This window comes from Pinus tabuliformis, chromosome X (assembly GCF_031772625.1).
Source record: "Pinus tabuliformis cultivar Carrire ecotype Pingquan chromosome X, CPIR1, whole genome shotgun sequence".
NCBI classification, from domain to species: domain Eukaryota; kingdom Viridiplantae; phylum Streptophyta; class Pinopsida; order Pinales; family Pinaceae; genus Pinus; species Pinus tabuliformis.
This window is the reverse complement of record NC_142308.1, coordinates 463,506,113-463,533,294: the sequence shown is the minus strand read 5'-3', so window position 1 is coordinate 463,533,294 and position 27,182 is coordinate 463,506,113. Positions and strand designations below refer to the sequence as shown.

The window sequence follows — 27,182 nt, the reverse complement described above, 5'->3', positions numbered from 1 at the left end:
TTCGGTGAAAGAGTTCTGAGGCTTGGTGAAAGAGTTAAACACGTACTTTATATATACACTTCCTCGCATTATTTGCATATATTCTTCGATGAAAGAGTTTTGAGGCTTGGTGAAAGAGTTAAACACGTACTTTATATATAGATTTCCTCACATTCTTCGCATATATTCTTCAGTGAAAGAGCTCTGAGGCTCGGTGAAAGAGTTAAACACATACTTTATATATACACTTCCTCTACGATATGAGACCATAAGGCTCGCATCTTCGGTGATCAGTTCTGAGGCTAGCTATATGACCAAGGCAGAGGCTCGCATATATTCTTCGGCATTTAAACCCGGTTCTGAGGCCCACATCTCCGGTCTGCAGGCTGTAGTGGGCATGGGCGATCTGTAGTCATGTTTGCTGATATCAGGGGCACACATTCCTTATCTTTTTCTTTTTATAATACATATTTTCTCATATAATTTCAAGTATTACCAACGGCAGACCTAGCACAGTTACTCTACAAGGCCTTTATGAGTATATAGAGTCTTTAGAGAAATGTAGAGAAGAAAGAGAAGCCAAGCTACAAAAAGAGTTAGAAGCCATGTTGGAAAATAATTTTTCATCTCTTGAAGGCACGATCCAAAAACAAATAGAAAATAAAATAGAACTATTGGAGAATAAAATGGAGGCAATGGAGACTAGATTGCAGGTTAGAGAAAAACAAAACCAAGATACTAACCAACCATCTCAGCAAGGAGATGATGATACTTTAGAAAGTCTTAAAATGAAATACATGATTAAAGAACTAGAAGAAAAAGTTAATAGCCGCCTCACACTAAATAATGTGGTAGATAAGTTAGATATCAAACCAATTAAAGATGAAATAAAAAATTAATAGAATTAGACCACGAACGTAACAAAAGGGCCTTGAACCTTATAATCTTTGGTTTAAAAGAGGAAGTATATGAGGATACTTTAGCCTTAGCCCAGACAGAATTACATAATAGATTACAAATTGAAATAGTGTGTCTCACAGAAGCAACAAGGTTTGGGAAATTAATCGAGAATAAAGGAAGATGAATCTGGATAAAGGTGAGCTCCACTGATCATAAGTACGAAATACTTAGTAAAACCTCAAGTCTAAAAGGAATGGGAATATTCATAAATGAAGATCTCATTCCAGAAGATCAAGCAGAATTAAGAAAGGAGGTTGAAAAGGTAAAAGAAGCTAGAAAGGAAGGAAAATGGGCAATAATAAAAAATAGAAAAGCCTTTATTTGAGATAGAAATCAAAAAGATAGTAATCAATAGCAATTAAACATGCTTTGGATCCTTTCTTGGAACTGTTGGGGCTTCCCATGGAACAAAGGCCCCAAGCTAAGTTGGATTTCAAATGATGTTGATATTATTTTGCTTGCTGAAACTTGGGAGCATGAAGAATCTAAGGTCCCTAACATAGATGGCTTTACACTATGGTCTACCCAGAACAAGCGATCCTCCCATAGAGGCATTGGGGGAATAGCTTGTTACAATAAGAAGAACATCTCCCTCCATACTAGGATTTATAAAAACGACCCTCGTAACCAATATAGTTGGATAGAAATCAGTGGCATTAATAATAAAAGGTCCTACATACCAATATGTTATTTTTCCCCCATCAATTCTAACTTCTATAAGAAGAAGAATCTAGATAAAACTGTTATGAAACCAGCTCACAAAAAGATAGAAAAGATAGTTGAATGCCTTAGAATCCAGCCTCTTCGAGGGGGCAACCTCCTTTACATTACACAAATGAACAATTGGATTATTCAAATGGCAAAACCTCCTTTCTATATATAGGAGTCTAAGGAGTCACAAGATAACCCAGCCGACCTAATAATAATAATATAAAGCCACAAAAATAATAATAGAGAGATTCTATGGGGCACAATAATAACAATATGGGGACAATAGGGGTACAACAATATTAATAAAGGATACAACTACAATAGTAATGGGGTAATCACTAGTATTATAGGGACCTAACATGCCCCTCTCCTTAAAAAAAGTGTTGTCCTCAACGCTTGAGTAGTTTTGGATGCTTCTGTATAAAATTCTCATCCTCCCATGTGGAATCTTCAGTGGATAAGTTCTTCCACTTGATGAGATACTCCGAAATTGATCGATTTCATAGCTGTCGAGTTCTTGTTTCTGTGACTGCTTCTGGTTCCAATATAATTTTTCCTTCCTCATCAAGTTTAGGAAATATTGTTTTAACTGGGATCTTGTCACCTATAACCTTCTTTAAACATGAAACATGGAAAACTGGGTGCACTCGAGAAGCTATAGGAAGCTCCAATTTGTATGCCATAGTACCAATCTTTTGCAACACCTTGTACTGACCATAATACTTTGGTGATAATTTATTATCCTTCTTAGCTTGCTTGAGGGACATTTGTTTATATGGTTGTAGTCGTAGGAATACCCAATCACCTACATCAAAAATTCTTTTGCTATGATGTTGATCTTCCTGTTGTTTCATTCTATTCTGTGCCAACACGAGGTTATCTTTTAAGAGTTGGAGGACTTGTTGTTGATGTTCAATGTGATGTTCCATTGTTTTAACCTTAGAATTTTCTCTTAAATATGATGTGATGGATGGTGGCTGATATCCATAAAGTGCCATAAATGGGGTCATTTTTGTTGCTGTATGGAAGGAAGTTTTATACCACCATTTTTCTAGAGGAAACCATTTGACCTATTGTGTCTGTTTATCAGATACAAAGCAACAAATATATCCTTCCAAACATTTGTTTACTATCTCAGTTTGCCCATCAGATTGAGGATGATAAGATCAGCTATGAGCTAACTGAGTACCAAGACAAGAAAATAATTCTGTCCAAAAATTTCCAGTGAAAATGGGATCTCTGTCACTTACAATAATCTTTGGATTTCCATGTAGCTTTTGAATTGTTTCCATAAATGCAGTAGAAACTGTACTGGCTTTAAATGGATGTGATAATGCACAAAAGTGTGCAAAATTGGTAAGTCTATCAACTACCACCATGATGACACTTTTCCCTCAGACTTGGGTAAGCCTGTGATAAAATCCATTGAAACCTCCTCCCAACGTTGGCTTGGAATGGATAAAGGTTGTAATAGACCCGGGGTCTTAATTGTTTCGACTTTATTTTGTTGGCAAACCAAACATTACGCCAAAAACTTTTGAATATACGATTTAAGGCCATCCCAAAAAAAATCCTTCTTAACCTTGTGGTAAGTTTTTAAAAATCCTGAGTGCCCTCCTAAGGGAGAAGTGTGCAATTCCATAAGAATATTTTGTTTGAGTTGGGAATTCTTACAGAGGTATAAGCGATCTTTGTACCATAACGAATCATTTTGCCAGCTAAATGTATCAGATGTACTGGAATATTATTGTAACTTTTGAATAAGTGCCCACACTTCTTCATCATTCTTCCATTCCTCCCTTGCTTCATTTATCCAATCTGGTTGGATAATGGAAATAGCGCACAACAATGCTTCCACATCCTCATCCTTTCTTGAGAGTCCATCTGCCAACACATTTTGTTTCCCTTTTTTGTAGATGATTTCAAAGTCATATCCCAACATCTTTGTGACCCACTTTTATTGCTCTTCAGAGTATAATCTTTGTTCTAGGAAGTATTTAAGGCTATCATGATCCGGTTTTACCTTGAAGTGTCTTCCCATTAGGTAGGGTCGCCATTTCTTAAGTGCATGTAGTATTGCCAACATTTCCTTCTCATAAATAGTTTTGTGTAAAAACTTTCCCTTGATTGGAAGACTTTCAAAATCAATGGGTCTTTCATCTTGCATTAAAACAACACCAATTCCACTTCCTGAAGCATCACATTCCACAATAAAGGTTTTTGTGAAGTCCGGTGTAGCTAAGATTGGTGCTTGGCACATTGCCTCTTTAAGATGTTCGAAGGCTTTTGTTGCTTCTAGAGTCCATGAAAATTCATCTTTCTTCAATAATGTTGTTAGAGGTGCTGTTATTCTCCCATAATTATTAACAAACTTGCGATAATAGCCTATCAACCCGAGAAATCATCGCAGATGCTTTATGGATGTGGGGATTTTCCATTCCTTAATGGCTTTACTTTTGCTAGGGTCTACCTTAACTCTTTCGTGAGATACAATATGACCCAGATATTCCACCTCTTGTACTCCAGAGAAACATTTGGATATTTTTGCATATAATTTTTTCTCCTCCAATAGTTGTGGCACCCTGTCAACATGTTCAACATGATCCTTCCAAGACTTGCTGCAGATTAGTATATCATCAAAAAATACTAACACAAATTTTCTAAGGAAGGGTTTGAAAATGGAATTCATCAAACCTTGAAATGTGGAAGGTGCATTGGTAAGGCCAAAAGGCATGACCAAAAATTCATAATGACCCTCATGAGTTCTAAATGTTGTTTTCGGAACGTCTTTAGTCTTCATTCTGATTTGATGATATCCTGAATGAAGATCCAACTTGGTGTAGTAAACTGATCCATGCAATTCATCCAATAATTCATCAACGACAGGAATGGGAAACTTATCTTTAATAGTGAGCTTGATGAGCTCCCTATAATCTGGACACATGTGCCATGATCCATCCTTCTTGTGCACTAATACTACTAGAGCAATGAAAGAACTTTGACTAGGTTGAATTATACCAGCCTCTAACATTTCTACAACCATACGTTCAATTTCACTCTTTTGGGCATAGGGATATCTATACGGCTTGATGTTAGGAGGAACACTACCTGGAATCAGATGAATAGCATGATCATGATCATGAATAGGTGGGAGACCTTTGGGAGTCTCAAATACCTTGGAATGATTGTCCAAGACTTTTTGGAGATCTGGAGAAATAGATGATTCCAATGTGGAAACATCTAGCAAACATAATTGTGCAATTACACGTCTTTGTTCCATTTTTAGAAGCTTTGTCATAACGTTAGAGATGATTATCTTTCCCGGTTTCCCTACAATACCCCTTAATTCAACTTCCTTTCCTTCCGCAGAAAATTTCATAAAACGTTCTTGAAAATTAAAAGCTATTACAGCCAAGGATTGCAGCCATTGGATTCCTAGTACAACATCAGCACCTCCCATTGGAATGGAAAGCATTGGGCTAGTCAATACATATTCTCCCATGGATAGCTTGATATTATGGCACTTTCTAGAGAAATTTTTCATTCCTCCATTTGCAATCATCACTTGACACTCTGGTGCTAGATATAGGAAGCAATTCAATTCTTTTTCTATCTTACAATGAATAAAACTGTGGGTACTTCCTGAATCAATCAACACTATTACCTTTTTCTTCTTGATTTGTCCTTCAATCTCGATGGTTTGAGGAGTGGTAATTCTAGCCAATGCATTACAAGATATGGTCAGATTCATTTCTTCCTTATCTAGGCTTTGTTCCTGGAGTATATCCTCTTCTTTTGACCTTTCTTGCTCCTTTTCTTCTTCCTCTTCACAATCTATGTAGAATAATTTCTTCTTAGCACACTTATGACCTTTAGTGTATTTGCTATCACAACTATAACAAAACCCTTTTGCTCTTTTTTCTTCCAATTGTTGTGGTTCCAACGTTATAAGTTCTGGAAGACTAGGGGCAACAACACTTCCATCTTAATAGTTGTGAGTGGTATGCTTCCTGGTTGCCATAATTTTGCTTTCCATTTTTCTTGATAACATGAATGCCTTCTCTAATGAATCAGGTTCCCAAAGGCGAACATCATGTTGGATATTATCCTTTAAATTCCCTATGAACACATCAATCCTATGCTCCTCTGGAATATTTTTTACCCTTATGTTCAATTTTTGGAACTCCTAAATGTGCTCCATTATTGAACCCTTTTGTTTGAGACTTATCAATTGGCTAAAAAAAGTGTTGCTTTTTGTATCCTCTTAATGTACTGTCAATTCTTTCGTAAAAATTGCCCAAGTGATAATTTGTTTACGAGAGCAAAGCCATTGATACCATACAAACTGATTTGGTTCCAAATATAAAGTTGCAATACATACCTTTTGTGTTTTTTGCACAATATTGAGATTGAAAAATTGCTCCATCTGTAATATCCATGTTGCGGGATCCTTGCCATCAAACTTCGTCATATCGATTTTTGGAATATGGTGGGTCTTCGATCCAACATTAGAGTCTATGAAATCATGATTAACATTTCTTTTGTTCTCATCATGAGTTTCATTTACTACCCTTTCACCATTAGTAAGCATTTCTTGTAGAAACCTTGTCAAATCTGTCTTCAAATATGTCTTCAAATCTTCCATGCCTCTCTTCAAATCTATCTTCAAATCGTCCATCCTAGCTTCCACGTCATTCATCTTAGCTTCTACGCCTTTCTTTAAATAAGCCATCTTAGCTTCTACGCCTTTCTTTAAACCATCCATCTTATCTTCTACGTCTTTCTTTAAAACATCCATCTTAGATTCTATTCCTTTTTGTGCAAGTGACACTTGTTGCACTTGGTCTTGTAATTTTTATATATCATGTTGCATTTCTTCCTCTTCTTCATAAGTCATGCTAGAGCTTTCAGGTTTCTTACTAGGTGTTTGCATTTTCTTTCCTTGGGGCATCAATTACCGATAATAATGCTTTACTATGCCCTTTGAATTCCTTCAAACTAATTTTTCAAACCAAGCTTATTGAAAATTTTAAAAAAATTACACACCTTTTTTCACTTTCTAGGAGCTTGATATTGAATCTGATGTATCTCTGTAATTTCGGATCATCTAGTTCTAAAATTGTGACTTGCGGTAGGCCTCTATGTCCCCTTTCCAATACCCCTAGTCTGATCCAAATTGGATTCTCCACGGAAGAGTTATGCCAAATCTCCTACAATGACCTGATTATAAACTTGTTCAGTAGAGCAAACTTGTACGAAGTGCCGCGAGTCACTATTTCGACCTTTGGCTCTAAAAAATATATACGAGAAACTATAGTCCGTCCTCTTTCTATACCTTCTTACAAAATTTCAATCCAATGCCTAGAAAGAAATTTATGACGATTTTCCCCAGGTCACCTATTTGGAATGTAATTCAGGAGTCTGTAAAAAGACCAATTTCCTCAAATCATATCTTCGCAAATATAGTGCGACATGCTCTAAAATTTGGAACCGATGTTCAGTGTGATTTTGTCTCAAATGGGTTTTTCTTTTAGCTTCTGAAACGTTGAAGAAAAAAGTTATAGCGAAAATTCCACAATGACCTATTTGGAGCAGTGAAACCCTAGAATCCAAAGCTCTGATACCAAATGTTATGAAACCAACTCACAAAAAGATAGAAAAGATAGTTGAACACCTTAGAATTCAGCCTCTTCAAGGGGGCAACCTCCTTTACATTACACAAACGAACAATTGGATGCTTCAAATGACAAAACCTCCTTTATATATATAGGAGTCTAAGGAGTCACAATATAACCCAGCCGACCTAACAATAATAATATAAAGCCACAAAAATAACAATAGAGGGATTCTATGGGGCACAGTAATAACAATATGGGGACAATAGGGGCACAACAATATTAATAAGGGATACCAATACAATAGTAATGGGGTAATCACTAGTATTATAGGGACCTAACAAAAACTAACCCTTACAATGGTTTAGAGAATGATATTTCTAGCCTAAGGAATGAGGGTAATATTATTTTAATAGGTGACTTTAATGCTCGAAATTCAAACAACCAAGCTATTATTCTAAACAATCATTCCAACCCTAATCCTCTTTGGTTAAATGAAGACCCTACTCTATCTAGTAGGTACAAAAGGAGCTCTGAAGACCTTGGGGAAAATTTGTTTGGGTCGGAGCTAGTCAAGCTCTATAGTGCTCAGGATCTCAGAATTTGCAATGGTCTAAAGAAGTGGCCCAATTCTAGCAAGATGACTTGCATCCATGGACTTGGTAGCAGTGTGGTAGACTACGTTATTTCCAATCTCCCATTATACAACGAAATAATAAATTTTTACATATTAAATGACCACGAACCTGACTTTCATCATAGGCCTTTACTTATAACTCTCAATTTTGTCATGCATAGAGTTCCCATAGAAAGTAATACTTATAGCCAAAAGAACTTAATATTTGATAGAAATAAAAACGATCTCTTTCTAAATGAATTAAAAACTAATTGCTTCCTTTATCTAGTATAGACGACATAGAAGACCTCTATCATAATTTTACTACAACCCTCTTATATTATGTTAACAAGTTCTCAATTGAAGTTTCAAATAATAAAAGAAATAGAAAAACCAACCCATGGTAAGACAAAGATTGTAAAAGTGCGAGGAGAGCAATTAAGGAAGTTGTTGATGAACCTATTAAAATGCACAAGATAAAAATATACAAAGCCCTAACTAAAAAGAAAAAGAGGTAATACATTCATCAAAGACAGTAGAATCTCTTACACCTCTCTAAGGTAGCTCCTAAGAAATTTTGGAGGAAGATTCTGACTAGGAAGACTAAAGATAATAATAAAATTGCTCTTCATGATTGGAATTCCTATCTTAAAAAGATTTATGAATCTCCAAATGTCATGGATAATTTGAAAACCCTGCTCACAACGAAATAATTTTTCTCTTTAGAAGACATTAATTTTGGGGTTAGTCACCTGGCTATTGGGAAAGCTAAGGACATTGAAAGTTACTAGGCGGAAATCTTAAAAACTGGAGGTCTTGTCCCGATCCCCCACATCCACAAGCTTTTCAATCAAGAATTCAAGCAAGGGTTCCCTAAACGTTGGACTGAGAGCCTCATTATCCCTACTTTTAAAAGTGGGGATACAAATAACCACACTAATTATTGGACAATTATGATCAGCCCTCTCTTAGCCAAGTTATATGGTAGTATTTTTGAAAAGACGTTAAGCATGTGGCTTGAAAGTGAAGGTAAGCGGGCTAAAGGCCAAGCAGGTTTCAGAAGGCATCACTCAACAATAGACCACCTCATTATGCTTAGGATCATTGCAGAGGAATATCATAATGATAAATCCAATTTATTTTGCTGCTTTGTGGACTTTAGAAAGGCTTTCGATACGGTTCCTAGATACAACCTTTGGAATAGATTAGAATAGCTAAAGGTTCCTCTCGAGTGAGAGCTGTTGCTATAAGGTTATACGAGAATGTCATTGCAAAGCCAAAGAGCAATGAGGGGTGGTATAAAGATATTAAGTGTAACATCGAAGTTAAAAAAGGTTGCCCCCTCTCCTCTACCCTATTTGGCATTTACATCAATAAGCTCGAAGGCTATTTAGTGGAAGCAGGATGTGATGGCATGATCTTAGCTGGGATAGTCATCATCCTTCTTCTCTATGCTGATGATATTGTTCTTTTCACAAGGTGCCCATCTGATCTTGATAAGCAACTCAGCCTTCTTAAGGATTTCTGCTCTACCATGGGTATGACTGTTAACACTGACAAAACAAAAGTTATGATTATCAAATCCAAGAAGGACACTTACGCTAATTTTATGTATGACAATAATAACTTGGAGGAAGTGTATTCTTACAAGTACTTAGGAATTGATATTCATCAAAAGCTCAACTACAACCATAGCATTGAGAAAAGAATTAATGAGGGGTGGAAAGCTTATTTTGGTCTTGAAAATAATTTTAAAACAATAAACCTCGTAATGTGGGATAAAAAGAAGTTCCTCTTTGAAACTTTAGTCACTCCTGTTATGTTATATGGCTGTGAGGTTTGGGGTTGTAGAATCTCTAGAGAATCATGGAGAAAGATTGAGTAAATCCAGAAGCGTTTTATAACTTATAACCTGAAAATTAAAAGTAATACACCCTATCCTTTTCTCCTTATAGAAGCAGGTCTTTCCCCTATTGAGAGCCTAGCTATGATTAGGTTTTTGTTGTACAAGCACAAACTCAATAACATAGATGATCATAGACTTCCCAAGCTAGCTTTAGATTCCAGCCAAAACCACCTAAGGCTCAATCAGGGGTGGCATAAAGACACAAGGGCCTGGTTAAACTATTGGGAGATCAACGAGAATGATGCATTGCAAAACATTAATAACATTAAAGATATTGTTACTTCTAATTTCAAAGAAAAAATGTGGTGTGAGAAAGATTTAGCGGCTAAAAGAAAATTAAGTTATTATAAGAAGGTGATCAACCCCACCCTAGAAGAGGAAAAGTATTTCTCTATTTTAACTAGCTCAAAGAAGAAAATTAATATAGCAAAGATTAGAACGAATTCTCATGAGCTCCATAGTGAAACAGGTTGTTGGGTAGTTCCTAAAATACCATGGATGGAAATGATCTACCATATATGTGAGAATAGGAACATCGAGGATGAAAACCACTTCCTCTTACGGTGCCCCATGTACAACCACATTAGATCTTAGTTTCAAAATCTTTGTTACAATATTGACCTTCCTAGCCTTTTATAATGTCAAAATTATAGTGAGCTCGGGAGGCTTCTCTCCAAGCTTTTTGAGCATAGGAATAAAATCTTGAATGAAAATAAATAATTTATTTCTTTAGGTTCGATAGACCAAGTTTGGTCTCAGCGGATGTTAACCATCATCATCATCATGAATCCCTTAGGTTTATAATCCCTTGGGTTTATTAATCCCTTGAGTTTATTAATCCTTTAGGTTTGTATTCCCTTAATTTTATAATATCAATAATCTTTGGAGTTTATAATATTATTAATCCTTTGTATTTATAATATAAATAATACTTTTGGTTTATTAATCCCTTGAGTTTAGAATATTAATCTCTGGTATGTATAATAATATATTAGGGTTTATATTATTAGTATTTATAATATTAATATTAGATTTGATATATTAATCTTAGGGCTTATAATATTAATCCAAGGGTTTAATATTAATCTTATGGTTTATAAACCTTTGGGCTTATAATATTAATCCTAGGGTTTAAGATTAATCGGTTAGGTTTATAATCCCTTGGGTTTATCAATCCCTTAGGTTTATAATAGGGTTTATTAATTCATAGGTTTTATAATATTAATTCCTTGGGTGTTTTACTCCATTGGCTTTATAATATTAATAATCCATTAGATTTATTAATCCCTTGGGTTAGGGTTTAAAATATTTATATTACAATGTTACATTACATTGGAATTTAATCAACATTGCATTATGACATTGCAAAATTGGGGTTTAATATTGGGGTTTACGATATTCGGGTTTCTAATATTGGATTTATAGTATTAAAGTTTAACATTGGTTTTATAATTTGTAATAGTGAGGCTTAATAATATGATTTATAGTATTAATCTTTGGGTTTATTATATTAAGTTTATATTCCTAGGGTTTAATATTGATACCTTAGGTTTATAATGTCTTTGGTTTATTAATTCCTTGGGTTTATAATATTAATCTTAGGGTTTAATAATATTCTCTTGGGTTTAGAATCCCCTCGGTTTATAATATTAATCCCCAATATATAATAATGTTTTGGGGTTTATTTTCTTAGTGTTTATAATATTAATGTATATTTTCATGTATTAATCATCGGGTTTACAATATTAAACCAAGGGTTTGTTATTAATCCTATGATTTATAATCCCTTGGGCTTATAATATTAATCCTAAGGTTTAATTTTAAACATGTTAGGTTATAATCCATTGGGATTAAAATATTATTCTTAGGGTTTCTATTCCTACAATTTAATATTAATCATAGGGTTTATAATATTAATATTTTAGGTTTAATATTAACCCTTCAGTTTATAATCCACTTGTTTTATAATGTTATTTCCCTGGGTTTATAATATTAATAATCCATTTGGTTTATTAATCACTTGGGTTTATAATTTTAACAATCCCTTAGGTTTATAATATTAATCCCTTGGGTTTATAATAGGATTTATAATATTAATTTCTTGGGTTTATAATATGTTTTTCTTTTAATCTTGGTAGGACCTTTCTTTTCATTATCATTCAAAAAATAGGTAGGTTACATCCAAGTGTTGAATGGTTAGGTGGCCACAACCTGCCCGGAGGGAAAGCAGGTCTGTTCGCCACCTAATGACATGATAAGACATCAAAAACCAAAATATATTAAGCATTAAAATTTTCCCCACTGTTGGCTGAAAAACCATAATTTGTCACATAAATCAATCTTGTCCTCTACATTGAATCCTTGAAGATCCATCCATAACCTACTAGACACAGAGTTCCCTTGGATGCACCATCAAAACATAATTTAGTAAAATCATTTTGAGGAGTAAAGAAATGTTGAGGATATTCTACAGGGGAAACCATGAGCTTGAGGCAATCATAGTTGGGGACATATTTAGAGAAGTTATAATTATAGCTTCATGAAGAGCTACTAGCTAATCATTCATATGCCATTTCTCTGCTAATATTGTTTCTCTAATATTTTGGATTGATCCTTGGTAGAAAAACAGCGGGAGTTTATGACAGTCTTTAAAAATCATGTTGTTTCTTTCCTTCCAAATATCCTAAAGGAGGAATCCCAAAGCCAATGCGCAATCTTGGTTGAGAAACAGGCTTGAAAATATACCTTTTCTCCATAAGAGTAGGGTTTCCTTGATGCTTTTGGAGTCTTTATCCATGTGGGAAAACATGGTGCTTAGTTGTCTCCATTAATGATTACCAAAATAACAAGAGCTCAAGAGGTGTTCCAGGTCCTCATTTGGTTGACCACATATAAAAAAAAACGATGGACCATGCATACCACGTTTTTGAAGTTAATCCCAAGTGAGGATTCTCCCTCTACAAACCACCCATAAGAAGTAAGTTATTTTTGTCCAGAGCCATGCAGACCATATCTTCCTCCATAGTTGGTTGTGATTATTTTGAAGATCTTTCAATTGAAATTTGTACTCTTCCCAAATATTGAAGATACCTCGGGTAGAGTAACCCCATCTGAGAATGTCTAGTCCATCTAGGATGGTGATTTTCAATGATTGTAATTACTTTTTCAATTGTTGCCATTGATCTCATATGGGTGCATTAGGTCAATCCTAATGTGTATTCCATTTCCTCCATCTCAAGGGCACTAATGAGGGTTTCCATAATTGTTCCACCTTCTGATAATTATGACTAGTTGTGTAAATAAATATCTCCTCAAGGTCTTGCTGATTGAACAACTTCTCTCTTGGGTACTTGAAGCTGACATGAAATCCTACTGAATAACTATGACGCTTCTCACCTCTCGCGGAAACAGTTGACAGAATAACATAATGTCATCCATAAATTGTTGGTGCGTAATGGGAAGATCGTTACCCCAAGGATGTAGACCCTTGATTGGGGATGATTGAGCCGCTGCTATTAGATATATATATATATATATATGAAGACCCTCGGCTACTAGAATAAAGAGAAAAGAGGAGATCAGGTCATCTTGTCTCAGGCCGTGGGAAGGTTTGAAGGTTTAGGAGGGAGAACATTTTAGGAGGATTGAAAAAACAGGAGATAAGATAAGAGACAGGATCCAATTCAACCAATACTACTCAAAGCCAAAAGACTTAAGAATATTGATAAGTTAGGTCCAACTTCAGTAATCATAGGCTTTTAGATAGGTCCAACTTGATCATCATGCTAGGAGTTTTTTGCTGCTTCAAGGAATGGACATGTTCTTGGGAAGTAATAATACTGTCTAGGATTTGGCAACCTTCCATAAAACCAATTTGTTCATGAGAGATAAGACTAGGTAGGAAGGACTTGAGGTGCTTAACAATAACCATGGAAATGATCTTGTAAATGACATTACACAAGGCGATTGGTCTAAAGCCCTTAGGGTCTTCAGATTTAGTTGTTTTAGGAATTAAAGTAATAAACGTGGAATTGGATCCCAAACATACGTTCTGATTGTGACGATATTCCTCCACCACCTCCATAATATCTTTATCGATGAATCTCCAAGCAACCTAATAGAATTCTACACTAAACCCATCTAGCACTGGTGCTTTCCTTTTAGTTATCCCTTTAACAACATCATTTATCTCCTCCAGGGTAAACAGTCGCATGAGATCCAGATTCTGGTCACGAGAGATGAGTTGTGGAACGTGTCAAGTTATTGTTTGAGTAATTTTCGACCTATCCTGAGGAGGTTCTGATAGAAGAGACTGGAAATGGTTTACCACTAGGCTTTCCATATCTTCATTTTGAATGAATTTGTTCCCTGAACCATCCTTGAGGGAGAATATTCTATTATGTTTCCGTTGTTGGATCATAGCTTTGTGGAAAAACCGAGTATTCTTCTCCCCTTCACAAAGTTGTTGTATTTTAGATTTATGCTTCGACATAATTTCTTCTTATTAGATATAATTTTTGGGATTCAACTACGTTAAGTAAGTCATTCACATATGACCATTTCCATGAGAGATAGTCGTAACTGACTAATTTCTCATGATTTTTGAATAGTTCACTTAGCATTCATTGCATCGGGTGATGCTCATAGGGGTGAAGAAGTGGGATTGAAACTAATGAAATGAATTAGATAGTGTCAATAATCACTTCTAGGGCTTGTACCGGATAACCAGGACTTGCCGGGAGGTCACCCATCCCAAATTGCCTCTAGCTCAAGCATGATTAACTGTGGAGTTTTCCGCACAATCAAGCCCACTTATCTTGCTACCCCATTTGCAAAACCTTAGCAGGTATTGTGCCTCATGAACCATTCAAGTAGAGATCCCTTCACTCTTTTTGAATTTAAGTATTAAGGGGTTTACACGCTGCATTATATTAGATATCACTTTTGGGATTCAACTGCATTAAGTAAGTCATTCACAGGGGTGAAGAAGTGGGATTGAAACTAGTGAAATGAATCACATAGCATCAATCATCACTTCTGAGGCTTGCACCTGGTAACCAGGACTTCCCGAGAGGTCACCCATCCCAAATCACCTCTGGCTCAAGTGCACTTAACTATGGAGTTTTCCCCACAATCAAGCCCACTTAGCTTGCTACCCCATTTGCAAAACCTTAGCAAGTATTGTGTCTCGTGAACAATTCAAGTAGAGATCCCTTCACTCTTTTTGAATTTAAGTATTAGAGGGCTTACACAATGCATTATATTAGATATCATTTTTGGGATTCAACTGTGTTAAGTAGGTCATTCACATCTGACCATTTCCATGATAGGTAGTCATAACTGGCTAATTTCTCATGATTTTTGAATAGTTCACTGGTGATGCTCACAGAGGTGAAGAAGTGGGATTGAAACTAGAGAAATGAATCACATAGCATCAATCATCACTTCCATGGCTTGCACCCAGTAACCAGGACTTCCCGGGAGGTCACCCATCCTAGATTGCCTCTGGCTCAAGTGCACTTAACTGTGGAGTTTTCCCCACAATCAAGCCCACTTAGCTTGCTACCCGATTTGAAAAACCTTAGCAAGTATTATTCCTCATGAACCATTCAAGTAGAGATCCCTTCACTCTTTTTGAATTTAAGTATTAGGGGGTTTACCCAGTGCATTATATTAGATATCATTTTTGGGATTCAACTGCGTTAAGTAAGTCATTCGCGTATGACCATTTCCATTAGAGGTAGTCATAACTGACTAATTTCTCATGATTTTTGAATAGTTCACTTAGCACTCATTGCATCGGGTGATGCTCACAGGGGTGAAGAAGTGGGATTAAAACTAGTGAAATGAATCACATAGCATCAATCATCACTTCTGGGGCTTGCATCCGATAACCAAGACTTCCTGGGAGGTCACCCATTCCAGCTCGCCTCTAGCTCAAGCGCTCTTAACTGTGGAGTTCTCCCCACAATCAAGCCCACTTAGCTGGATACCCCATTCGCAAAACCTTAGCAAGTATTGTGCCTCATGAACCATTCGAGTAGAGATCCCTTTACTCTTTTTGCATAATATCTTCTTGTTTGCTTCTTTCCTCCATTTGGTTTACTAGTCATCCTTCCTCCACTGAGGGGCTCCCAGATCTTCCTTCGCTAATGATTTTTTGTTATATTTATTTCATTTGATTATGAAGTTGATGTTGATCTTTCATAATATTACTAAACTCTTCTTGATTCCACCGCTTGATCTGGGTGTTCAGGTCTTTTAATTTTAGCTGAAAAGTGTGCATGTGATTCCTCCCTTGGGTTGAACTCCCTTTCCACCTATTTTCCACTTTTTTCATAAACAAGGGGTCCCTCAGCTAGAAATATTCAAATCTAAAAGGACAGTTTTTAGGGGTTGTTTTCAGGTCAATCTCCAACCTGATCAGCCATTGGTCTGAACCCATGCATGGGAGAATGGAGGTTTCAAGGAAAATATCCCTACTAATAACCTACTCTGACACTAGAAATATATCAACTTGTGAATCTACTTGATGTGCGCCTCTACATTGATTGTTCCAGGTATACACCTCATTATTTGTTGGAGATCCACTAAACGCGTCTCCTCAATTTTTTCCTGGAATGCTTCCATTTTAGCATCCATATGGCAAAGGCTACCCTTATTTTCTTCCAACGATGTGATCAAGTTAAAGTAACCTCCTAAAATCCAAATCTCCTCTGGGAATAGTCTTCTGGGTTTTCTGATATCCTGAAGGAAAACCCCTTTTTCTCCTTGAATGTGAGGCCCATATACCCCTGACAATAGAGCCCAATCATGAGTACCAATGTGTTAAAATTTTCTTGAAGGAGTCTAAGGAATACTAACCCAGTATTCAAATGTAATTTCAGTAGGATTCCATAAGATAGAGAGGCCTCTTGCACTCCCTTTTGAATCTTGGGCTACCACCTCATACTGGGGTTTGAAATTCCTAACAATTTCATTTTTTCTAGTCTCCAATATTTTAGTTTCTTGGAGAATCATGACACTCAGTTTGTCTCTTTTAAGTCAGCCTTTCAAGTACTGTTGCTTCTCTCTACTGTTGAGGCCTCGCACATTCCAGGATGTAATAATCATTGGGAAGGCTTATTAATTTGGTGGAAGAATGTGGATAGCGGCACCACTCTACTCGAGTTCACCAACAAATCACCCATCATCTGTATGGATTCTTGTAAATTATTTTGGTCCTTTTTCTTACCTCCTTTTCCAGATACATTGGGCTCTGTGCCTTGGCTTGGTTGAGAAACCAAGTGATCTAGTTGATCCAAAGAGATCGAGCCTTTCTTAGCTTGATATTATTGAGATTTTTCCTTGTATAAAAGCTTTTGGTCTTTAGGAATGAATCTTTCATCTAGATTCCTCCATTCGTTCAATAGATGTTTCATGATATGTTCTTCTGCACTGAGATCCTCCTTCATTCCAACTATTTCCATATTGACTTGATATTTATTTTTCCCATGTCCTTCCTTTTCCCATGGTTCCTCCTCAAGTTTCCTCTTAGCTTTCTGGCCACCCTTTTGAAGGAGCGTTAGGGTTTTCTTTACTAGCTGGATCTCGCACATCACTAGGATTTTTGTCTTCCTACATTAAGGTATCGTAGAAATTATGGTTTTTAGGAGCCTTACGAGGATACTGTTGGCCTACACCCAACGTATTTTGTGTATTGCGCTTCTTTTTTTGGACTTCCCAAAATCCATCTGAATCTTCTTAAGGTTTTATTACAACTTTATCCTTCTGAGAATCCATAGGTTCATATTAATTATGGGGTAATTCTTTGTACAAGTGGTCATATTCATGACATCTTCTGAAGTGAAATGGAATGTGCTTGTAGTCCAATGGTTGTTTCCGTACCTCATCATGGTACTCCTGCTCAATAAATTTTGGTAGGGGATTGGTTATATTCATATACACACAGATCTAGGTGTATGAGGTATATCTTCCTCATCTTGTTGAATCTGTAACCTTAACAAAACTTCTAATGAAGTTTCCAGATCCTTCCAATATTTCTAGATCCCAGAAATCCACAAGGAGGGTAAATAATCTATCCCATACTGGGGCTTCCATAAATTTCTCCTGATCTGGGTTATAGCATTCCTCCTAATGTCACATGAAGAGACTACCATTGTAGTAGAAGTAGGGTTTGTTTTCAAAAACCCTCTCCTTATCTTCAAGGATCGTAAAAATAACTATAAAGAAACTTTGAGCCCCCAAATTTAGATCTATATGCCCTTTTGGTTTCCATTTCAGTTAGATCCATTTAACCAGATCTCTTTCAAAGGGTTAAATTCCTATAAACTTGCATATCAGTGCATGATATTTCATAAATTTTTGGTAATTCTCCAATTTATTAATGGGAAACACAAATCGATTTTTCTTCATTCCACTTGGAAAACATTGTCCCCAAATTATTACTTGCCATTGGGCTCCCAAGACTGGGCTACCTTTTCCTCTTCCTTCAGCTTTGTTTGCGGCTCCGACCTCTTTTTGACTGCTCATTTCTCCGATTGATATGCTTCGATAGGAGGGGATTTGTCACGCCCTATCCCGATGGTAGTATTTTAACCACACATAGGTGGGTGTGGCATCGCCACACTTTTTATTTTCACCAATACTTAAGTGTATGGGCTATGCCTAATGAAACAATTAACCAATTATTTACTTCAAGTGTTATTATCACAGTGGAAATAAAATTTTTCGTTAACCATTCATAAATATAAATGCAAAATGGAAATAATTAACACATCATCATAAGTGGGAGGGGAAACTCCTAGAAGTTATGGAGGCATGACTTCAGAATTTTGCAGGCACGATTTTTTAAAATAAAGGTGTGCATGTCAAGGGTTGTTGGCAACATCAAATTGTATATATATAATATAATTTGATGTTGCAACAACCCTTGACATGCACACCTTTACTTTACAAAATCATGCCTGCAAAATTCTGAAAGCGTGCCTCGTGCACAGTCACTCGAACTATGGAACTACCTACAAAACTATTGTGCCTATCTTTCGTCGTTCTGGTTCACCCATGCCCTCAACAATCCAATCCATAGTCTGCCCGCACTACCCAAAACTTCGACACACTAATGTGCCTCCTCGTGTAGCCCTGAACATCCCCATTCACTCTATCACAACTCTTCTCGAAACACCATTCACTTGGAGTTGTCGCAACCAGGGTCACTACCCGCACCTACCTTTCGACATGCAGCTTCATGTCTCTCTACCTACAGCGCGCTATAGTGTCTCGAGTAACCTAACTATTTGGTGCCCAACTCTTGGCCAGTTCTACCTATTCAAAACACAGTCAAACTATTTAACTCCACAATACCGTTCTATAACAATTTCACATTGTTGTTATATTCGCCAGAAACTCTAACTCCCACCTTGCTGACTCTGGTCTTACACCTGTACTTTGCGTGTGGCTTCAACCCTTCTTTCTCTGCAATTTTTTTGTTTTCATTTACTTGCTTTTGGTTGAGTTCGATGATGGATGAATGACAACCATTCTCCTCTAATATATATGCATGCTTCCATGTGGTAACACCAAGGGTCGTGACCTTTCATGGTCAACGCATCCCTCATGTACACATCAGCCTACCCATATATTTATGTCGGCCCAACTTGTATAATTATATATCGCTAACCCATTACATGTTTATCACTGCAACTTGGGTCAGCCTAGCCACTTGCTCACCCGATCTCCATACTTCGGTTCCAGACACTCTATCGCTTTGCCATGGGCACCTTTCCATGTCATGCACCTGCTCGAATGCCCAACTCAGTTCACCTAACGTGCTCGCCCATTGCACGCTTCCATCACACAGTTGAAAGTCCACCTTCGGGTCACCTTTAATCGAATGTGGGTTCTCGTCAACTCGAGGCACTGGCATCCTCCACCACTCTAAAAAAAGTTTCATACTCGACAATGTCATATTAGCAACCTCCATCGCTAAGACATATCTGTATATGTGGGAACCCAAATAGCTCCACCCATTACCTACTGCATGCTCCAATCCTATCAAACTCTGCAAGAAAATCATGCCATGGTGATTAGTTGGGAAGCTAATCCAACCATAACATTGCCTCCACAAGAACACATGCTCCTCACATCATCATGACTATCTTCACATCTTGTTGTCAATCGTGTGCATCTCACCCCGTGCCTTATCATAAAATATAGAGGACTCACTGGCATGAGCAAAAGATAATGAGCCTCATCCTCATGTCAGTCTAAGAAGAGGTAGGGGATGGGAAAGTTGATGGCTCTCCATCATCCTTCTCTAGCAGCTCAATCCATCTATCCAGATCTTCCTCCTCTAATATCTGCATGTATACTTCCCAACTCTCCTCCTGAGTCTCTGGTCTAGCATCCCCATTTCCTTCCACTGCCTCTAACATATCTGTCAAATATAGGATACTATCAGACAATGATCTAATAACCTGTGACTTCTCTATGAGTTTTTCCTCTATAGTAGGCAACCTCCCATCGAGCTCTTCATCTCGCTTTATGTCCTCCACATTCATCATTGTCAATTTACATCTAGCTATCATAATTGCCACGGTTGGTACCCCTAAAGGTTCATCATCTCATCTGCCATAAATGCACAACTTCTTCATATGTGGAACAATCATAGCCTCATGTTGTTTCAAAAATTCCATGCCCAATACTGCTTCATAGTCATCCATCTGCACAATTGTGAAGTCGATCTTTCTAGACTACTCACAAATTTTCACATCCACGTTTTCTGTGATACCAATGACTTTATCTGGTGGAGAGTTCACTTTTTTAAGATGAGCTTGGATTGGTGAGAAATTCAATCTAACTTTTCTCGTAACTTCCTCCCTAATGGAGTTATAGGTCACACCATTATCCACCATAGTGTAACGTTCCTTGCCCAAGCTTCATTCTAACATACTCCAATTTGTTCCTCTTAGGATCTCACCTTGGGAAAACCTCCATGGCTAATGCAGATCCTAAAATTTTCATCACCCCAACTATTGGTTCCTCTTTCTTCTTCCTTCCATCAGTTTTTACTGCTGCAACCACCATTAGTCTAGAAGGAAAATTGTTCATTGTGTGGTTCTCTGCCCACGAACGACATTTCAAAGGATTCTTCATCTTTGACTTGTCATTCGATATTGAATGCTCCTCCTTTGTACTTTTCTCCTTCGGTTTATCGAACTTTGTCTTTCTCTCTTCGGTCCCTTCATCATAATGTTATACCAGTCAATCAACTGCAGCAAATGCTTCTTCTAGAGTTTTGATATTTTTCCTCTTCAACTCATTGCATGCCCAAGGTTTCAATCCTATAATGAAGTTGAATACCTTGTCTTTCTCCGCCATAAGTTCCCAAATCGCATTGGAGAATTATCATTGATATGCAAGTAGAATCCCTGTTTTCATAATGTATTTAATATTCGTCCTTGCATCCCAAGTCTCATCTTGTGGGATAAAATGAGTTTGCAAGGCCTTCATATCATCCCAAGTAGAAATGTCATCAACATCACCACTGTCAATCTTATCCAACTTCCCTCTCCACCACATCTTAGCATCATTACTAAGGAATTGAGCAGCTACTTTGAATTTGACTTCATGATTAGGAATCCCCAAGCACTCCATGTATTGCTGCATATCCCATAATAAATTGCCAACTACTTTGGCAATCCTCATCCCATCATAAGAATCAGGTTCCTTGACATTCACATGAGAAGTCCCTCCAATCGGCCCCTGCCCAAATGCTTTCTTCAGAACATATTTCATTCTGGGCATTGTCAAGATCTTTCTACAACTTTAATATTTCACCCAAACCTTGATCTCATGTAGCCCCAATGTCATTGACTTCCTTCTCTATTTGTATAAACTTCCATTCACTATAATTGTATTAGGTGTTGAGGTTATCATATGTCTCTTCCAATGTCATGAACTTATCTTGAAGTTTGTCATTCTCAGCTTCCAACGAGGTCATCTTCGAAGAAAATTCCTCCATTCAGTCCAATAACATGTCCATAGAAATTGTTCTGGCATCCTTACTAGATTCACCTGTTACCTGAGATTCGTCTACATTGTCTGCCATTAGTTTTTCTTGTGATCTTGTCAAGACCATAAACTAATCCGTTCAACTTCAACCCTGCAACTTGTCCCTATCGAGCTTCTTCAACTTCAATCAAATCCCTGCGAAAAGTGGGGCTCTGATACCAACTGTCACAAAGTGGCAGATGTATCTCTACTTCAAATCTTCAATCAAGGTAAACTCACCCTAAATCAAGCTCTGATACCAAATGTCATGCCCATATCCCGGTTGTAGTCTTTTAACCACACATAGGCGGTTGCAGCACCACCACACTTTTTCTTTTCACTAATACTTAAGTGTACGAGCTATGCCTAACCAAACACTTAACCAATTATCTACTTCAAGTGCTATTAGCATGGTGGAAATAAACTCTTCAATTAACCATTCATCAATATAAATGCACAGCAGAAATCATCAACACGTCATGATAAGTGGGAGGGGCAACTCCTAGAAGTTAGAGTCTACTTGATACCATATATATATATATATATATATATATATATATATAGATATATATATATATATATATATATATATATTATGTAATTCAATTGTACATAAAATTATACAATTTAGTGTTTTTAACAACCCTTGTTCTACACAGCTTTATTTTAGAAAATCGTGCCTGCAAAATGCTGAAGTCGTCCCACATGCACACTCAGCTGAACTGTTGAATTGCCTATGCCACTACCATGTGTATTGTTCATCATTTCAGTTCACCTATGCCCTCGACATTCCTTGTCACGGTATGCCCGCACCACCGAACACTTTGGCACACTACTATGCCACATCGTGTAGCCCTGACCATCCCTATTCACTCTCCCGTAACTTTGCCTGAACCACCGTTCACTCGGCACTGTCGCAACCCAGGTCACTACCATCACTTGCCTTTCGGCGTGCAGCGTCGTGTCGCTCTACCTGCAGCTCGTTGTAGTGGCTCGAGTCACCCAACTGTTTGGCACCCAACTCTTGGCCAGTTATGCCCGTTCACCATGCAGTCGAACTGTTTAACTCAACCCCACCCCTGTATAATAGTTCCGCACTACTGTTTGGTTCGCCAGAGACCCCAACTCCCACCTTGGTGGATTTGGTCCTGCACATAGACTCCGCGTGTAGCTTCGGCCCTTCTCACTCTGTGATTTCTTTGATTACTCTTGCTTGTTTTTGGTTGAGTTTGATGATGAATGAATGACCATTATTCTCCTCTAATATATATGCATGCTACCATGTGGCAATACCAAGGGTCACAACCTTTCATGGTCGACCCATCCTCCATGTACACATCGCCCTGCCCATATATGTATGTCGGCCCAACTTATATAATTATCTATTGTTGCCTTGTCGCATGTGTATCATTGTAACTCGGGTTAGCCTAGCCACCTGCTCACTTGATCTCCATACTTCGGTTAAGCACACTCCATCGAAGAGGTCACAGATTCAAAACCAGAGTGAAGTGAGATATGTAAGCCTTAGCTATGACCTTAAAATAAGATAATAATAGTATTAAATTGACCTTAAAATAAGATGATAGTAATATTAAATTGTAATTTTAGAGTTTATAATATTAAAATTTAATATAACTTTAAAATAATAAAATTCAAATATTGGTTTTAGAATATAATTTTAATATTAATATTACATTTAACATTAAAATAAATTATATTAATAATATTTAAAACCTAATTTTAAAATATTATAAAATTTAATATTTTGAAACTAAAATTATAAATCATAATATTATAAAACCTAGTCATGACTTGTATAATTATATAATGTATAACAAAGATCGTATATTATTATCATTTATTTAGTTCAACGTGATCTGTCGGACATAATAACTAAATCTAATAAGTCAAACACAGGCAATATGCCATAGAGTTTATTTGATCATGTACCTCTGAAAATTATGACGATGATGGTTACGTGCACTAAAATGAACATGGTTTATCAAATGTCAGGAATTCCAGATTTCAATTTTTTAAAAATTTTATCTATATAATAGAAAAAGGATGGTCGTCATGGGTAGTGAAACGAATATGGTTTATCGGATGTTAGGAAATTATTTGATGTTAAGAAATTATTTAAAAATTTTCCGCATTTATTTCTAGGGTAGAAAGCTATTAAAAGAAGCATTACACGACGATCATGGAAAAAAAGATCATCATTATTTTTATCATCGTAATTGTTATCAATAATGAAAATAGCCATGTCGTGACATTATAATCGAGGGCCACTCAAACATCCTTAGAAGAAGCACTTGTTGACCAAATTGTCGTCGATCAAACAGAAAATGAAACAACAAATTTTTGAGAAATTTTATTTTGGGAGTGTTTTAATTGTTTTTGTGGAAATAGATTTAGACTTATCAAAAGAATTCTAGAAAATTTTCTAAAACACTTCAAAATTTTAAAACTTAACAACTCTAACCTAAATTTTGATTTCCAAAATTTCCCGTCAAAACTTTATCAAAATTATACTAAACTTAGGAAATTTCGACTCCTGAAACTACCCTCAGACTTTTGTGCAGACCCATATATGTAAGTGTGTAAATAGTATCATAGCGTCAGGGAATATACAGCATCACCATGTCCATACCAAGTTTGTTGTCCATATGTCTGGCCAGTCAAGGTGTAGCAGTCACGGATGTCAATGCAACAGAATTGGAGAATTTATTTACAAATTTGTAAGAATGTAAAATGGAAAGGGATCTGTCACTGAGCAGTGGTAAAGTTAGAGCAGATATCTTCAAGTGAGAAGCAAAGAAAATGTCAATCTATTCTCAGGATTCAAAGTCTAAACGTATGTATATACGAATGAAAAAAGACAATATAATTCGAGCATGAATTTTCTTTAGTAGTTAAAATTAACAGAACTAAGAAATATGAGCTTGGACGACACCGAAATATATAGTTGAAATTGAAATGCATCTGCCTAATACAACCCTAAAACTGACTTCCCCGAATATTTTTGAGTCTGTCTCCACTCAATTTTTGGGTAATATTTAGATATTACTTAACCTTATAAAAGCGAACGCGGAGTACACTTTTTTTGCACTTCTAGCTATGTTCACCACGGCACAAATTTTCATAAGTTATTCATAGTAGCTCCGTACAATGAAACTATTAGTCATAGTTGACAAATGACCTGTACGTAGCACTGGGTTGCCAATTTTGTGGAATAACGTTGTTCGCAGTAAGCGTTTTTCCAGTTGAAAGAGATTGCAAACGAACAGAGAATGGAGCTTGTAAAGGACCGCTATTCAAACACCAATTTGCACCCCACGTCTGTTGCATTCCTTGCCATGTATCAGAGTTTGCCTGCATACATGAGCATATAAACATTAATTTATTTGCAACGCTATATTGCTACACAGGAGTACAATCGAAGTAATATTTATAATAACAAACCTGCTTTAGATCGACTGCTCCAAGATCGCCATCTCCATCTTCGTATTCGATAAGTACAGCGAACCAGTAAGTAGTGGCACCTTCGTTGACGTGGAATGCAATATTCTTCCCCGGATACTCGCAAGGCACACTATACAATAACATCAGAAAGGAAAGGTGCAGTAATCAAATAAAAATGATACAAACATCGTAAAGGAGTTTAACTCTGCAAGTCCTGTAATCTACGACCGAGTACGGGTAGATGAGTACCGTTGGAACAAAATAGAGACGACTCCAGCGTTAAGCAGATCCGAAGATGTACCAGGAGATGCCATGTCGCTGAACGCAGTACCACTGAGATCAAAGTGTATTTTGCCAGAACCTGAGCAGATTCCACCAGGACATTCATCTGTAATAACCACCGTCACCGCGCTTTGAGAGCACAATCCATTCCCCGTGCACTTTACCTGCTTACATGAAACATACAATAAGCTAACTTTTCATCAAGAAGTCATGAAACTTTATAAATATCGAAACAGACCTGATAGCATGCTCCGCATCCTTTCCCGTCTTTGAATAGGGCAGGACTTCCAGCAGCTATTTTTGATTGGAAAGGTATCTGTTTGACCAGGCTACCATATCCACATGCCCCACCTGTTACAATGGGTTAATTTTATTTTTTCACTCGAACGATTATATCCTTGAATGGCTCTGAAAGCTCAGGAGATAAATAATATTAAAAAGAGCACAAACAACCTTGAAACCTTCACGTGTTTGAATATGCTGGTGCGGTTTAGTAGATTGAATACTAGAAACTTCAATAATTAAAAATTAATTTAGAAATAATATAATAAACAACTATCGGCCTAAATAAAGAACTTAACATTGCCCTTACCCTCGCTTCCGTCTCCGTTTGGACTGCCATACCATGTAGCGGTGGCTGGCTGCCAATCACCTTCTTCTTCTACTAACTTATATTGATTGAGATTGACACCAAGAGCGATTACAGAGCATATAAACATTAGGCAAGCTACCTCATAAGCCAAACAGAGCGTCATCTTCCTCATTTCTGAAGCGAAGGTAGAAAGCATAAAAGCTTATACTACGCTGGGCTCAAAGCCTCTGCAATGCAATGCCCGTTAAGAAAATGGAAAAATAGCGCATATTTATAAGACCTTTAGAACTGTAGTGAGTTGGTCGGTTTTCAATTTAAATCAATTGTCAACTAATTTGTTTTTGCAGCTGCATATTTGTCACTCATTAAAATTATTTCCGTCATGCAAGGCCCACCCGTCCTTTTATATTTAGGGAACACCATGTGAATACGGATGCGACGATGACTAAAATTAAAATCCTAAAAGAATAGACCGTTTTATTCGTTGGGTGTTGTCAAATGAACCGTGTGTAGTAATAATCCTGAGTGCTGGGAAGTCAAAAGCTCAGCATGGATTAGGGAGATTTGAGGAGTAATTGTAATTGATGAACTTAAAGCGTGAGAGGAGGCGATGATAAGGGATGCCCCCGTTGAATTCGAGGCTACGAGAAAGGAACTGAGAGGGAAAAAATGAACAAATGCTTGTAATTTTTATGGGACAAGGCACATGGTACGTTGTTCCAGTGTCGGCTTCTTTATCTTGGCCCAGTACAGGAGTGTTAGAAATTAGAAGAATTTGGTAGATTCAACATAGATGGCATCTTGTTTGTCTTGTATTGAAAATAGCTTATCGACATTTTCCAAAGATGGCACCATCCACAAATATTTACTTAAAAGTCACTAATATTTACTTGAAAACGCGTGGCGAGTTCAACGCACTATGACAAAACTTAATAAATTTTCCGTAAAATGTTATTAAAAATAATTACACCGATAGGTGAATTTATATTTTGTTTGAGTGGATTGTTA

At 36.8% G+C, this 27,182-nt stretch overlaps 1 protein-coding gene and 1 pseudogene across 1 annotated transcript; both read right to left on the bottom strand.

Moving 5' to 3' along the window:
* LOC149140639 (endoglucanase 1-like) overlaps window positions 1–27,182 on the bottom strand; it is a 73,115-nt pseudogene that overhangs the window by 33,247 nt on the left and 12,686 nt on the right.
* LOC149140640 (expansin-B16-like) lies at window positions 25,016–26,400 on the bottom strand. The gene is made up of 5 exons (XM_089446898.1): window positions 26,175–26,400; window positions 25,821–25,933; window positions 25,550–25,746; window positions 25,301–25,430; window positions 25,016–25,210 (listed from the first exon to the last, which is right to left on the bottom strand). Exons 1-5 carry the CDS (start codon window positions 26,368–26,370, stop codon window positions 25,016–25,018), a joined length of 831 nt encoding a protein of 276 aa, XP_089303024.1. The 5' UTR covers window positions 26,371–26,400.